The sequence below is a fragment of the Abramis brama genome (assembly GCF_963993115.1).
Source record: "Abramis brama genome assembly, chromosome: 9".
NCBI classification, from domain to species: Eukaryota; Metazoa; Chordata; class Actinopteri; order Cypriniformes; family Leuciscidae; genus Abramis; species Abramis brama.
In genome coordinates, this window is record NC_139971.1 from 36,424,949 (window position 1) to 36,441,467 (window position 16,519).

Below are 16,519 nucleotides of genomic sequence, written 5' to 3' on the forward strand. Positions count from 1 at the left end.
AAACAGCAAGGTTTTTGATGAATTTATGACACAAGACAGTTAAAAGCAGTAGTAACACGCTGATAGCAAGCGACTAAATGTCTAATTACCCCTAACACGTTACATCACAATATTTGCTTCGCATTGCATATATGTTCGCATAAAATCTACAGCATCCAGAGTTCCGTCACAGCTCATAACTGTCTGACAGCTCTGAACTGTGTGATCTATCACAGCTTTTGTCATCTTGGAAGTGTATGGTACAGAGGTTTTTACAGGCTTGCTACATTTCTGAGTGACCTTTTCAACTGCTATATAGATAATTTGTTACTACTGAGGTGTGTGCGGTAGAACTCGTCTGTTTTGTTATTCTTTGAACACGGTCCATCTCTTTTCCTTCGGAAACATGGAGGTCTGCTCAGAAACCCAGTTTTGCTGTTTGGGTTGGATCATTGTAGGAAAGTGAGAAGGAGAGAGAGAGAGAGAGAGAGAGAGAGAGAGAAAAAAAAAGATTTTCCAATTTCTGGATGTAAAGCAAAATTGGAAAAAGCAAAAAGTTATCCACAATGTGCCCCATTGAGATGAATTGCAGTAATTATCTAGAGATTCTCTAGAGCAAAATATAGCCTATTATATATATTTATATATGGTCTGTTGGAATACTTCATTCTGATTGGCTAGAAGGTGTGCGTTCAAATTGTGTAATGCACAGCTAGTTCCAGTCAGTTTAATCACCATTCTATATTAATGCACTGCTGTCATTAAAGTGTCACTGTTGGAAAGTAACTATGGTATAAGTGGGATAATCCACAGCTAGGTGTGTATTACACGATTTTAACGCACTATGCTTTGCATCAGGTGGTTCTTTGCCTCTACATCATGCATTAAAATCGTGTAATGCACACCTAGCCGTGGATTATCCATTACATATATAGATTTTAAGGCATGCAGCAACAAGAATTGAGAAAAGATAGATGAACAACCAAAGACGGATTCATAGTTCTTGTAATATTAGCAGATGTGATGTTAGAGTGTATGGCAGGTCCAGGGCTGTAGCCTAAGTGTTGGTGGTACCTTGAGTCTTTGTCTCTGTCTTTGACAGTCGTGTTGACTGGGCCAGATCTTTTTTTGGGGTTGAGGTTATTTTATTCTTCACTTGTAGAAGGGTCCAGGTGAGAAATACAGCAGCTCTGTGTGGTTTTTCATTCCTGTTGGCTGATTCCAGGAAAGAGCCTCCTCTCAGGACACAGGTGGGCGACCGGCGCGGTCAGTGTCCACTCACATCTCTCTGCACTCATGTTGTGACGTGCATACTTATTTCTGGTTGCATTTGTGAGTTTGCATGTTTCACCCAAGCAGACACACACTTTATGCAGTTTTTTTTTTTCCATCAACAATGAAATGATTTTGAAAATTGGTTTTGGTGCTTAAATAGCTTTTAAACATAGGCCATGGCAGCATATGATTAGAATAAATTGTCCTGCATCTGAAGTCCAATTTGTGTTCCATTCAATATCTACATCTATCATACAGCATTAAGATTCACATAGATCATATAGATAATTGGAAACAAATGCCTTTACTGTAGTACGAGTGTAATTGAATTACGTTAAAATTGCAGTGTATTTTTCCAATGCATCTGTCCAATCTGTAAATAAGTTTCTAAAGTTAAATTCAATCTCAAAACTCTTATTTTGAGAGGACAGAAAAGAAAGCACAGACAGAGACAGTGTGGCTGGGACACGTTGCCAAGGTCTGGCCTTTTCTTTCCAAGATTCACTTTTACAATCACGACCATCAGTGTCAGCAGAAACTGTATTGTTTGGAGACTTGAACAGACAAAGCCAGCCACCATTTGATTCCCAAGTGTCATTTTAAAGCAGTTACGTGGACAATGTCCCTCAAACTTTTTTTTTTCATTTTTCATTTTTTTATGATTTTATTCTATATATTTTTATTTGATCTGATATACAAGATCTTTTTTTTTTTAAATAATACTTTTATTTTACATTGTTAAAATATATTTCTTTAGTTTATTTGAACTTTCTATTCATCAAAGAATCTTGATAAGGTATCCAAAAAAGTATTAAGCACAACTATTTTCAACATCAATTATAAATGTTTCTTGATCAGTAAATGATTCATGTGACACTAAAGACTATGACTTATGGCTGCTGAAAAAGTATGTTCCAATAAACATTACTCTCTTAAATGAGCCTAAGTAGTTTGTTTTTTATGCTTATGTTTGCTAAAACAATTGTGTTTGTGTGTGGTACAGTATGTATCAGAGCTAGCCAAAGGGGGGTTATCCAGATGAAGAAAGGTGTAGCCTAATTGTAGGTTGTAGGGATTTGTGGGTGGAGACCGAGAGCCAGAACGACCCTAATGGACGGACACCCCTCTGTCTTTGTGTTTGTGGCAGGTGGCGTGGGCAGAGAACTTCAGGCCTGTGGGGCTTCTGCCTTCCTCTGTGCGAGTGCATTAACAAAAGAGGGCTTTTGTCGGTTAATTTGGATATGTGCGTGTGGGAGTGTCTGGAGCGTGTGTCGCTGAAACAATACTGCAAACGTTTAGTTTCTGCCCTTCTCTGATTACACAGAGAAGCATGCTTTATCTCTCTGACTGCTTTGCCTAGGCGTGCTCAACACCTGCACCGGGCCGCACCTGTTTTGTGTGTGTGTGTGTGTGTAGGAGCTCAACTGCAACTTCACACTTTCAGCATGTTTGTGTCTGCTGCTGTTTGTGTCTGTCTGTGTCTGCTTGTGTCACCTAGTCTGGAAGACTTTAAAGTGAACACAGTGGCTAACAGATGGATATGTGGATGGATAGATATACCTACATGTATTGAGTGAAGAATAGGGTGAGATGGATTTGTGTGTCAGTTTTGTAAAATATCAGGATTGTAATTATACCTCCCACTTAAATGTTAACCTTCACTCCCTCTCTTTTCTACATGTTGTAGCTCTGCTGTGTTTGTGTGTGTGTGTCCTTGGGGCCTGTTAGTATCTCTTTATTGAAAGGACAGCTGCCTTTTGCTCTTACTCATACACACACAGATATGACTGTCTCTCTGAGTGCATGGAGAGTCGTATGTCATGTCTTTGTTGAGGAGGAGGATCCTGATTTCAGGGCCATGAGTCAAGCAAGTGTATGACAACTAGGATGGACGGCAGGAGGGCTCTTAAGCCTTGTTTGTACTTTCGCCTGGCTCTGCACCGTGAGCCTCCGCTAACTGCGCACGCTCCTCCCCAAATGAACTAAGCGTTTATACTTGATGCGCTTGCTGTTGTTCTTTGAAACGACAGGGGGCGACTTGGAGTATTTGTCCTCTAAACCATCAGGAAGCAGCGGTGAGAAGAAGTAAGGTACACACGTGACTATGTTTGTTTTTATTACACTTCACCAAACCCACGCTACAAAAGAACTAAAGAATCATGTAATCCAGTAATCCTTGAGATTTTTACTTGTGACATTGGAACAAAATATATGGATATGAGGACATATGCATAAAACTAAAACAACAATCTCTTAAATATTTTGTTTTGTATCAATTTAAGCAATCAATTTAGACAATTAATCGAAGTCGTGTATCTTTGGAAGTGGAGTCATGCGCAAAGTTACAAAAAAATGCAGTGCATACCGGCATGCGAAATAGGGTTTCGCGCACGACCACCTAATGACGTTTTTTTTGTCGCACGCGCATTCACGCTCGTGCTGGTGTGCCAAACACCTTAATTATGTTAACCAAATATTACTTTGGTGAACCACCTTCACACAGAAAGACCATACTGGTCAACCAACTTAACAGCATGGCTATGCTCTTCCACCATCTAGACAGGTACCAACCAGCACAAACAAGCCTGGACCACTATAGACATTCATGCTTGTCTCGAAATGTGTAGCTTGGTGACAGAAATGATGACATTTTGATCATGTTTGGGCCATTTGACATGGAACTGGGCAATGGGATGTTCTGTCACTTCCTTTTCCTCAGTAGCTTAGTTCTAAGACATGGGCAATGTGTCTTACTGTCACAGGGTAAGCTGAGATGGTAGGACAAATACATTTAGAACATTAGATAGATAAGATATGGGCAGTGGGTCACAGTGACAACTTGTTTTTGTTGTTTTACCACTGTTCTGTGACAAATCATATTTGAGTCACAGAGCTGATACAGCACTTACTGTGACATGTGAAATAAAGATCTCGTGGGTCGTCTTTCTCTTTTACTGAACAAAAAGAGGGAAAGTCCAGGAAAGGCCTTTTGAGGGCACTGACTCACAGATAGAGATGTCTGAGAAATGCGCGCACACACACACACACAGACGCAGTTTTGTCAGACACATTATGTCAGTATGTGTGAATAATCCAGTGATCAGCAACTGCTGCATAATTAGCACTCATGTGGGATCACACACAAACACACACTCTCTTCCTCACAAAAAGCTTCACTCATGAGGTGTGGGGACACAATGCCCCTCTGTCAGCGTTTGTGTAAGTTTGTGTGTGTGTGTGTGTTCTGCCCCCCTCATACAGAACCGGCTTCCTCCTCTCTTGGCTTCAAACGCTCCTCTGCTGGTTTTCTTTTCCCTCGCATGTTGCAAATCTGCTGATGATGGCCTGGCACGTGTCTGAACGAGGGACAGCCTGCCAGTGCGCCAGTCACACACCTTACCACAGCACTGAGTTATTTAATTCAGTTCACTTTTGCCCAATTCATTACAGTTCATATTATTTTAATTCATCAGAACTCTCACTTTCAGATCCATTTTAATTCAGTTAATTTCAAATCCATTTTAGTTTAGATGCATATGAGTCACAACTGAATCTGTGATCTGTCTTTAGAATTGAAGTGAGACTTTAATATCCCAGTTGTTTCTGCGGCAAGGAGATTAAATGCAGAGCACTTTCATTTGCCCCCTTCATTTCAGGGTTTTCACTCAGAAATATGTATATGAACCCAAATATTTCTCAAGATTTTTCCAAGACCAAACTAGTGAGCTACACTACTGTTCAAAAGTTTTAGGGTATAATTTGCAATTAGCAAAAATTGACTTTTTATTCTCAAGTCTAAATTCTAATAAAATGACAATAAAACACTGTCTAGACCTAATTTTTCTATGAAAAATATAAAAGTGGAACTAATAGAAGAGAGTCGGTCTTGTTTGTGTGTGTTGGCAGATCCCTGTCTGTACTATAACTCTCAATACATTTCTTTTTAGTCTACAGCAGAAGTACTGTAGTTGTGGTAAACAAATTCCCAATCAGGGGTTTTCTCTTCAAAGTTCTTTTAAACTCTCCTTTCAATTAGTGCCTTCCAATTAAAGGGATTTGTTTAGGCCTACCAGCAATGTGTGTGTGTGTGTGTGTGTGTGCGTGCTTAAATAGTCCCAGTAGATCTGATGGTGTGCTGTGTGTGGCCTACACTTCTAATGAAGAAGTGTAGGCCACACTTCTCTCTATCCATTTCACTTTCTTTTTCTCTCTGAAGGTTCTTGGCTGCCACTATTGGCTGCTGCGCAAGTAACGTTCTGCTGGTTTCATCTCATTTCCTGCATAGATGTGAGGACAATGAAGTAGCCTGAATCAGTAGCACTATGTGACTTTAGTATAATAACATTAAAATGTTATGCTAGGAGTTAGCGAGTTCGTTTATTCACTTCAAAATCTCGTTTTAGCTTGCTATGCTATATTCCGATATGTTATTCGTAAATCTAGGGACGCATGTATGCATACAGGGGGCTGGCAGTGCGTGCGTTTTTGAGTGTCATACACCAGGGTGTAGGGGATGTGGGAGCTGACGTTTCATTTTTGAGGAGGAAGTCTGTGGTCAAACCGTTTTCTACGCTCCCCTCCACTTTTTTTCCTTCTCCATGTAGCTGCACTTAAAAAAACTCTGGCCGTCTCTACAGATGTGGAAATCATTTTAGAGGAGAGTGTGTGTGTGGGAGGCAGGGCTTCGTTTGTGAAGCGTGGGATTCAGGTCCATATGAGAGCGTGCATAAGCCTCCCCTTGCCCCAAAGCACCCTGGGAAGGCCTTGGGTTTGGCCTGCTCGTAAATGAAACCCCTGTGCTAGTCAGGCTAGAAATAGCCCTGCAAAACTGCAAGAACGTGGGACCGCTTATGTATCTAGCAGAAAAACAAACTCGCCCCACATCTGACAACGCCTTTCAGCTCCTGTTTTCATTTTCTAATTTATTCCGGATTATTTGTTTACCTCTGCAAAAATACTTTCGAGTGGTAAAGACAGAACTCTACTGGCTGGAAACGCACATGAGGTGTTGCCTTAGTAGTGCACAAGCGTACGCACTCGCATGCACACTAGATTGCGGAGTGCTGTGTGTGCCTCTAATTGGTCGCATTGATCATTTCCACATGGTTGTTGGCTGCACATCTGCCACTGATGTGTCCCTTCCCCCCTGCGTCTTTGTCCTCCTCCTCATAAGCCCTTGCTCCCTGGAGAGGTGCATGGTGGGAAACAGGATGTCACCCACTAGGTGGCATGTCTCGACTTTGCACTTCCTGTTTTCTCAGTCTCTATATCTCTGTTTTTGTCTTATCATTGATAGTCTAATTTGGTCTTTTAATAACCTGTTTAATGCAGACTCCCACAGTGATTAAACCTCCAGGTAGAGCTATCCCTGCTGGGTTGATGTCACATTCGGCAAAAGCAGTCAGTGGGGTGGCTCCTGATAACCAGGACACACTCTCTATATAATTTTAGACCCACATTACAAGCCTTGTCTGTCAGTTGTTCCCTGCTGACAGGTTTTATATGAGTCAGCATGCAGATATTTGGCTGTGAAATCACAAATGAATTTGCTGCATGCCTCTACATAACCCCCAGGATACTTAAAGTTGGTTAATATTTAGTCAAAATTAAAAATAAAGGTGGAGATGGAATGGTTGTGAGATGGCAAAGAAACAGTCACGCGATTAAGAACAGAGCCGCTTCTATATTTTTGTGTTGATTGACATCTCCTTCCGAACTTTTTGGTTTAAACTCCATATGTTGAAGCTATTTTGTTTGCAGTAGGTCTACTAAACAAATGTTTGTATATTTCTGACAGCAATACATTTTTTTAAAATAAATAAACAGACTAGAGCACTTAATATCAGTGGCAATTTTGTCATGTCATATTCATTAGTTTTACTCAATTTTACAAAAATAGTCATTTCAGAATAATTAAGCAATATCTCATCATACAACAAAAGTGCTGTATTTCCGCATGGTTGTGATACAACAGTTCAGTAAGGAAGAGTCAACAAGAAGTTAATATTGAATAACTCACATTCTAGGCACAATATTGCTGGTTATTTTGAACGTCTCTGAGCAAAAACTTTTGAATCAGCGTTTTTAACTAATCAGTTGAATAAATAATTCAGTGATTCGTTTGTTGGTTTTGTTCCTGAATTAAGATATGTTTGATTGAAGCGGTGCTGCGCAGACCGATTGGTCTATGAAATCAAAGTACCACGAGAGCGATTCAAAACCATACCGAGCCGTCTGCTCTCTAAACGCTCGCACAGTACTTTGATGTCATAGACCAATTGGTATGCGTGGCGCCGCACAGGAATACAGTAAATGCCATTTGACATCACAGGAATAAAGTACATTTGAAATTTTTCACAATATTACTGTTTCTACTGTATTTTAAGCAAATACTGTAAATGAAGTCTCACTGAGCATATGAGACATCCTACAAAAACATATAAAATCTTACCTACACCAAACACGGGTGTATAATTTTGTATAAACTTCCTGAATTGCTTTCACCTTAATCTTTGTTTAATTCCTATTCCTGGTCTTGGTCACTTGAGTGGATAAATATGCAAATACATTATATTTGAATGCTGGATGATGCCACGCTCATCTGCTGGGAGTGACTGAACAATTGACTAACTAACATTTGTATCATAGGTATGATAAACACATTGGAGAAATCAGTTCACACAGACACTCGCTACTTAAAGATTTTGCTCTAGCACAGTGAGAAGTGTGTGTATTTGTAGTTAGTAAACTTAATTTGCTGTGCATTGTGCATATCTCTCTCATGTCTGAACACACTGATCCGCACATGTAAACTCAGGGGGAAGGACATGTTCAGACCGCTCTCTCTGACTGCGCTATTGTGTTTGTAAGAAAGAGAAAGACTTTGATGTCGCTCTGACTCAGTCATGGCACAGTGACACAGACAAAAGACATCAGTGAGACCCACATTTTTAAAGCGCTACAGGTATGAGGACTGTTTACTTAATCTAAGAATTGCAAAGAGAGGCAGACACAGAGGAAAAGAGAGCGATATAGAGGGCAGGAGAGAAAGAGGTTGATGAACAGATGCATGTAAACCCGTCTGTCTTGTCTGGGGCCTATAGGCTGTTTGCAGGTCCCGGGATTGTTTTGGCTGTCTGAATCAAAAGCCTCCGTGGCTAAATTCAATCCCAGTGTTTACTCGCTCTCTCGCACCCCCTCCCGCCTCTGCTCAGCTCCACAAACACACACAGATCCTCTGTGTCTTATCCTTACAGCTGCCCCACCCAGCACCGTCGTCTACCGTACCTCCAGTCTTTCCCATTTGATATCTCTCACACGTTTATTTGTTAAATATGGCCCATGGTCTTCAGAGAGCACAGATTGCAGACTTTAGAAGGTGGTTGTAGTGATTCCTGAACTAAAAATTTACCCCATTTACTTTGCTAATACATATTCCTGGTCTTAGTGTAAATAATTCAGTGCATGTTATTCCACAGAAAAAAATAGCTTTGTTTAATTATATGTTGCGACTCTTTATATTCATAGATTTGATGAAATTTTACTATAATGGGATGTTTTAGTAGATGAAAATAAAATGTTAGTTGGTGATAATGCACAATATGAAGCTTTGAAAGACTTTACACTAAAGTTTGGGGTTAATAAGATTTTAAAATGAAAAAAGTGACAGTGAAGACTTTTACATAGTTAAAAAATGATGTATTTGTGAATAAGTGCCATTCTTTTAAGCTTACATTATTTTTTTTATCACGGTTTATACAAAAATATTAACCAGCACTAAAGACCAGAGTAATGGCTCCTGAAAATTCAGCTTTGGCATCACAGGAATAAATTACATTTAAAATATATTACAAAAGAAAACAACATTTGTTGTAATAACGTAATATGTAATGTAATGTATATAACAAATGTCATTTCACAATATTACTGTTTTTACTGTACTTTTTATCAAACAATTGCAGCCTTGGTGAGCATAAGAGTCTTCTTTCAAGAACATTATAAATCTTTCCAACCCCAAACTTTTGAAAGGTATTGTATGAACATTTACATATGGTTTTTTTTTTTTAAAAAAAAGACCTTGCTCTTCTTCTGTATGGATCTTTCTGCTGCAATTTTTCTTTCGATCTGGCTCCAATCTGGTATGTATCTCCCACTTTTCCCAATCTAATCAATTCCCGATGGATAAAAATCAAGTCCCACCCAACACACATTGAAAATACATAACATTACACAAGTAAAATAGGTTGCAAATGGCAATTCATGTTGACTTTAACTATGAATGAAAGAGCAGTCTTCCTAGGGGAACTACTTTAGGACCGAAACATCCCTAACGCATAAACAGTTCACACACACACAAGTGAACCATGACCTGAGTGTAACTACCCATCCATCCCAGCTCTTTTACCTGGGTCTTCACTGATCCTCTGGGGGTGGCTTGACAACTCATCACCTCCTAGAAATACCCAATGAAAAACAGCAGAGGAAGAGAGCAAGAGAACTGCTTTTCTCATATGTCTGCATTGTTGGTTTGGCTCCAATGAAAACTGTGTGTTTAGGCTGATGGAGTTATGAATGTTCTTTCTGGATGAAGCCCAGGAAGGCTTTTTAAATATGTTTTTAATGGCTATAAGGCCTGTATTTGTTGGGGAAGAAACTGTTTGAGTTGGACATACGAGAGAAAAAAGAATCCGAAATGATAAAAATACATGTAGGTTCAGATTCATATTCAGCATTTATTTCAGATGTATGGCCCATTGTACCGCGCTTCTCAGAAATGGATGATTTTTCTTTCGTCCCTCTGAGATATTATATTTCAGCTATGTTTGGAATAGTATGCTTTTTTGATTCCTCAGCACTTTGTTTTAAATTTGCTCTTTAATTACACTGTAAACATTTCCTAGCATTATCTCTACATGAGTATTCATGACCCTGCATCTTTTAAGTTAAAATCACAGGATATGATTTCAGTCAGACCGTTGACTCGTGGGCTTCACTGATGTTTAGATAAACTGCTGCAGAACTGAGCAGGCTTTATTTTTCCTACCTGTGTTTTACTGCTGAGGGGGACACAGATCACAGCCGATGGCACATCCTGTAAGGAAACATGGGGAAGGAGTTTCAGGAGGGCAGGTGGGGGTGGAAGAGGCACACAGAGCTGTGCTTGGGAAATGGTTCCAGAGAGGTTTTTAGAAAGGGAACGTAGTCAGAAAAGCCCTTCACTGCTGACAGGAAAGCAGCCGTTTCCTCAGGTGTGAAAATACTCACATGTTTTTTCATATCACTTTTTTTGGACTGATGTTTTTACATCTGAGGTGGATATACACATGGAAATACTTTAAAAAAGATTGATGCCCGGTTTCACAGACAAGGCTTAAAGGCCCGTTCACACCAAGCACGATAACTATAAAGATAACGATAAAGATAACTATATATGTGTCCACACCAGCGACCGATAACGGTCTTTTTATTCTAAGCACGCGCGCGCGCGGATGATCCAGATCCATTTTAAATGCGCGAGACCTTTAAATTAGAATGGATTCTGATTGGCTGTCAGTGTTTTATCGTTCGACAGCTGGAAAAAAATCGTTCTGAAAGTGATCCCAACGATATCGTTCCTCATATCTTTATCATTATAGTTGTGGTGTGAACTCTGTTATTCTTTAATATGGAGAACGATTTTTAGAATTATATCTTTATCGTTATCTTTATAGTTATCGTCCTTGGTGTGAACGGGCCTTAAGCCTAGTCCCAGACTAAAATGCATATATCTTAAAATATGGCACTGTTGTTTTGTCTCAAGGCACTTTTAGAAAAGCTAATTTAACTAAGACCTAATCCTTGCTTAATCTAAGCAGCCATAATAATAATAAAAAATAAATAAATAATAAGCTGGATTTTGTATTAGGGGCTGGGGCACAAGAAGGGTTTTAATGTGCCGTGAACATGTACCCTGTAGCTACACCACGTAGTAGTGGTGGTGTAATTCATAATAGTGGCCTTTTAGTGGTTGTACAACAGCAAACATCTTCAGGCAAGAGCTTCACTGGCATTTTTTTTTTTACATCTGTGGTGACTGGACTTGGATATTTGACAAAATGTAGTTGTTTTAGTCATAAATACAATTTAGTTAACATGAGTAACAGCTTTAATGATGCCTTAATATTCTTAATAATCTTCTCTCGTCACTAACATGGGATTCAGGATAGAAATAACATGAGCAGACCTAGATCATTTATGGAAACTAATCTGGAAACATGGATCATTCAGATATCATATGTATGTGTGTGTATATTATTGTATTTTTATATATTACATACATATATGTCTGTGTGTATATACGTATATATACACAGCCACGCACACACACACACATATATATTATATATTATATATACATAAAAATAATAATATATAAACATACACATATTATGTAAACAACAACTTTTATGTTATGCGATTAATCACGATTAATCGATTTGACAGAGGAAATACAACACGGTTATTTTAAATCGTAATAATAATTCACAGTATTATTGTTTTTATTTTAGTTTTGATCATATAAATTCAGCATTGGTGATCATAAGAGACTTCTTTGTGTGGTGTGTATTTATTAAACCATGTACCTTTTTTCTCGAATAGGAAAGTTAGTGTTTGATAAATGAATTGGTGAGCTATATTTATGCCAGACGACGTTCACATCGATGTGGTGAATTTAGTGGGTACGAAACCAGGGCAGACAGCAGTTTACCCTCTGAACTGACTCCAAAAGCAGTTCCTCCACACACACAGATACACACAGACGCTTAAAGGACGGCAGTAAAGTCAGACAAAGCTCATGTTGTGTCTGCTTTGGCGGAGTGTGTTTGTCTGGCAGGTCGCTCCAGCAGTCACCAGCGCCCAGTGGGGGACTTTGAGTATCCAACAACACACCGCAGTGTTCCTGTGTTTCTCGACTTTTTTGGAGCAGCACGGTGGAACTTCGCTCTTATTTGGTGACTCGGGCGGCTCATTGGTTTTGGCGGGTAACGCTGAGGATACGTGCATATGCGTATGCATTTATAGCTGGCCTCTTTCACTGCAGTTACAGAAATAAACAGCACCCACAGACCGACAGACTGCACACTTTTGTCTCAGCCTGGATTCCTCAGTGGCAGAGATGTGATATTCCTGTGGCTCTGAGCCAGACAGACAGTCATATACCCCTGTCTCCACATTCTCAACATCTCTCTCACTCTTTGTCCACCTTGTCTTATTCATAGTCCCACCCATCATCTGAGTCTCACACACGGATGCAATCATGTGCTCGCCTGCGCTGCCGTGTGCACTCGTTGGCCATGCTCAGTATAAATAAATTCAGACAGGCTTTGCCTGTCTCTGCATCGGTGTACCCTTACTCTCTACTACGCTGGCCTCTATAAATAAACACTCTCATCGCAGGAAGCAAACATTGGAGGCTGCCCTACAGACATTGGCTGGGCCGAGACTGAGATAGGACAGAAAAAATTGTAATGGTTAAATGTTTATATATGTATGTCCAGTTTTGAGGCCGTTTCCAGCAGTGACTTCCACTGAAAAGCTCACAAAGTGTTTTACAATTCAAATGAACCACTGCACAGCCAGGTGTGACGTTGAGAGGGGGTTTTCATAAGCGGATACAACTGTGGAGTAGGTGGTTATAGCATTTCACCTGTTCCAAGCGCTTGTTGTGTCTGTGTAGGTGGAGAAGATGGATTTACTGGAGAGTTAATTATATCTGTAGTGTCTTGTAGTTGTTAGATGAATCAGTGACACAAAAAGAGAAAAGAAAAGACCTTTTAAAAAGCAAGTTTAAAATACATGCGCCAAGTTCATCACATTTAATGATAATAATAATAATATATATTATTATTGAAATAATAAATAATAAAACATTGTGCCATACTACTCAATATGTTTTTCCCCCTCAAGAATTTCATTATTTTAATATAAGAATGAAACATTTTTAATCGTAAATTAAATACTTCAAGTTAATAGATCCAGACTAAACAAATGAGATGTCTCTCGGCATTTTTCCAAAATTCTTCCAATTTCTCTTCTAAATCTGCTCAGAAAATGAGATTCCATCTCATTTTTCTTTTTATCATTGTTGTGCTGGTGTGTGTATGTCATAATACCCATAATAACTAAGTGTGTGTGCGTGTGTGCAGGTGTACCTGAAGGCTCCTATGATCCTGAATGGAGTGTGTGTGATCTGGAAAGGATGGATTGATCTTCAGCGTCTGGATGGGATGGGTTGTCTGGAATATGATGATGAGAGAGCACAGGTACAGATAAACCACCTTGTGTTGTCAAACTGCCTCTTGTTCCTTATGTGCATCAGAAATGACTGACCGCCGCCTGGCTTCCTGTCTTTTTGTGTGTTTATACAGCAGGAGGATGCTCTAGCCCAAGCAGCCTTTGAGGAAGCCCGCAGAAGGACTCGTGATTTTGAGGACAGGGATCGCTCGCACCGCGAGGACTTGGAGGTGAGAGCTGGAGTGAGTGAGGATGTGTGTATGAGTGTGTGAAGTTTCGATCAGTTAGTGCATGCTTAAAATCGTTTTTTTGTTGTTGTTGTAACGGAGCTCAGTAGGGCCTAGTTTGTGTGTGTCTGCGCGTGAATGTGTACATGTTTTCCACTTCTGGATGTGCTTTTTTGCATAATCTTTACCTAATTCCTCTTGCTAATATTTTGATTGACAGCCACTACCAAAATATATGATGCTTTAAGGAGCAGTTCACTAAAAAATGTTTTAGTATCTCCTGAGCCGAGAGATGATAAAGTGGTGCCACCGGCATCTTTTCTTATGGGTCAAGCCAGTGGTAGAGTGAATCTCACAAAATCATGTCTAGATCAGATTTCATCCCATAGAAAAACTTGAAAATGAGGCCTATTATTAGGACATTTCTGCATTGCTACATCATTTATTCATGACAACTGAGCACATTTTCCCCAAAATATGTCATTATTGTAATGTATCTGGACATTTTACTTTTGAGGTTGTTGTTGTTGTTTTTTGTTGTAATTCTTATTATTCTCGATGATGATTCCAGTAAGTAATATTTTTATGAACTATTGTAGGGCAGTGTTTTTAATAAAATAAAAATCATAAAGGCAGAGCAAAGAAACATATAATGCATTTTTATTAATTAAACTTTATTTAGTATGCATTTTTCCACATTACAGTAATGGAAATATATATAATTTTATATTATTATGTACTTAAAGGTACAATATGTAAGAACTTGTATCCAAAAACCACTTGAACAGTGTTATATATTTCTTTCAATTGCATACTTCCATTATCCTAAAAGTTTCCAAAAATGTGTAACTCAGAAAAATTCACAATTTTAAAAAGTGCCCGTCTCTGTTCACTTGTCGCCTGTCATTTAAGTAATATCCGCGTTATCCCTGGTTTCCGCCATAGTAACTATGGCGACAGACATGGACAACTGCGTAGTGCGTAACGTCCAGCGGCACGCTGTTGATGTTTCGTTCAAACATTCTGGATCATTGCAAGCAGACTTTGGGACAAAAGGAGAACTAAAACGAGGATTAATATCAGCGTGGCGTTTTTCAAGATGCCGAGAGCTCCATGTCCGCGACGAGTCGTGACGAGCTTCACGAGTCACGGCTTCACGCCGCTCTTACATGTACTTTATTAGACAGGTGAGCAAATGTACATAAAACAAATCAATGTTATATAGCTCAACTTGATGAAATGTTAGAATATGATCAGTATGTTATTCTAATGTTGATCTAGCTTACTGCTAGTCTCATATAGGCAACAAACTAACACATAGAATAACATTATAACTTTCAACACTCTCAAATGCTGTGTTAGTATGATAGTGTAACGTTAGACCAAGTGAAACAGCGCTGCGTTACCTCACAAGTTTAATTCGTCAATTAAACTGACCTGTGTGAGTATTATTCAGCACTTGCATGTAGATCGGTAGAATTAAATGTCCTCATTCCTTTATATCCGCTGGACTCGCGTGTGGCGCTGATATCGGTCTCTTATTAGCAATCGCGACCTGCTTCATGTTAAAAAACATGAACGTTTTATAATCATTCCGCTTATCACTGCGTCATCAACCTACGCCTTTGTTATTGTAAGAGGTTAGCGACCCAAATTACATATTGTAGCTTTAATTTTCATGAATTTGTTTTTATTTTTTTTGTTCCTGATCTTGTTTTTGACCTTTATTTTTTATTTTTTTATTAAACCTAAAGAATTTAATTCTAAAAGTAATTTTATCATGAAAGTTACTGTCTCTAAAATTATTTTACTTTGGCATTTGTACTTCAAAAAAGGTAGTTGTAAATTCTGTTTCCTTTCAAAATTGCACTGCAGGAACAGGTAAATAAGTGCCACCTCACATCATTTCTGTCTGTTCCCTGTTCCCTGCATGTTTTGAGTGCTCTTGACGTAGCTAAACAGCTTGTCTGGGGTAATACTGATTTGATCACTTGTCATTTAGCAGATGCCGATGGCACAGCTCAGTCATTTAATAACTCAGGAGGTAAGACAACAATTTAGGATTTTATGAAGTGAACTGCTGCCTTGATTTTCTGTTTACTATACATTTTTCAGAACAAAAGCATAATGAAAGGAGGGCATGTGTGTTTCTTAGTATTTTGTATGTATGCATGCATAAATGTACTCCATGTGAGTTTGTGTACGTGTAAGCTATTGAAGTCCTTTACTTGTTTGCTCATGGCTTAGTGCATGAAGTGTCTTTGCATTGTAAGTCTTCAAATATAATCATTCTACAATCAATCAAACTGCGCTCTTAAGATGAAAACCAAATTGTGTTTTTTAGGACCCTGTGGCATCAAAAATCTGGGACTGATGGCCTTCAAGGACCAGGGTCTGTCTCCTCTGCTTCTCTCTATCCTTGTGTCATGCACTAAACCGTGTCTGTGTCTGTAAGTGTGTGAACATGAGTGTGTATTTCACAAGAGCATGTGCATGAAAGAGCACCTCTGTGTCTTTATGCATTCTTCTGTGTGTGTGTGTGTGTATTTACTGTGTTTATATGTGTTAGTAGGTAGCCTACATGTAGGTGTGTGTAAGTGGGAAATTTAGGCTTCTATAAGCAACCAAAGTTGGTCTTATACTGTAAGTGCAAAAAACACTACCGGCGTGAGAGACCCCCAGCTCGCTCTTCTCAGACCTCTGTAATGGAGACCAGACTTCCATCCCAAGATTCCTCACTGCCCCGCCCACCCACTCCCCTGCTG

The 16,519-nt window shown here is 39.2% G+C and overlaps 1 protein-coding gene across 5 annotated transcripts in view; it reads left to right on the plus strand.

Annotated features, from left to right (window-relative positions):
- The window catches only part of cbfb (core-binding factor subunit beta), a 33,451-nt gene that overhangs the window by 11,308 nt on the left and 5,624 nt on the right, over positions 1-16,519 (plus strand). For 2 of the 5 annotated variants that reach the window (XM_084123964.1, XM_084123965.1), the window contains exons 4-6: positions 13,440-13,556; positions 13,662-13,757; positions 16,099-16,146. In XM_084123964.1, the coding sequence (XP_083980090.1) occupies positions 13,440-13,556; positions 13,662-13,757; positions 16,099-16,128 (243 nt within the window). In that variant the 3' untranslated portion in view covers positions 16,129-16,146. Of the gene's footprint in view, positions 1-13,439; positions 13,557-13,661; positions 13,774-15,756; positions 15,799-16,098; positions 16,147-16,519 lie in introns of all 5 variants that reach the window. The other 3 variants (XM_084123962.1, XM_084123963.1, XM_084123966.1) reach the window with 2 other exon arrangements.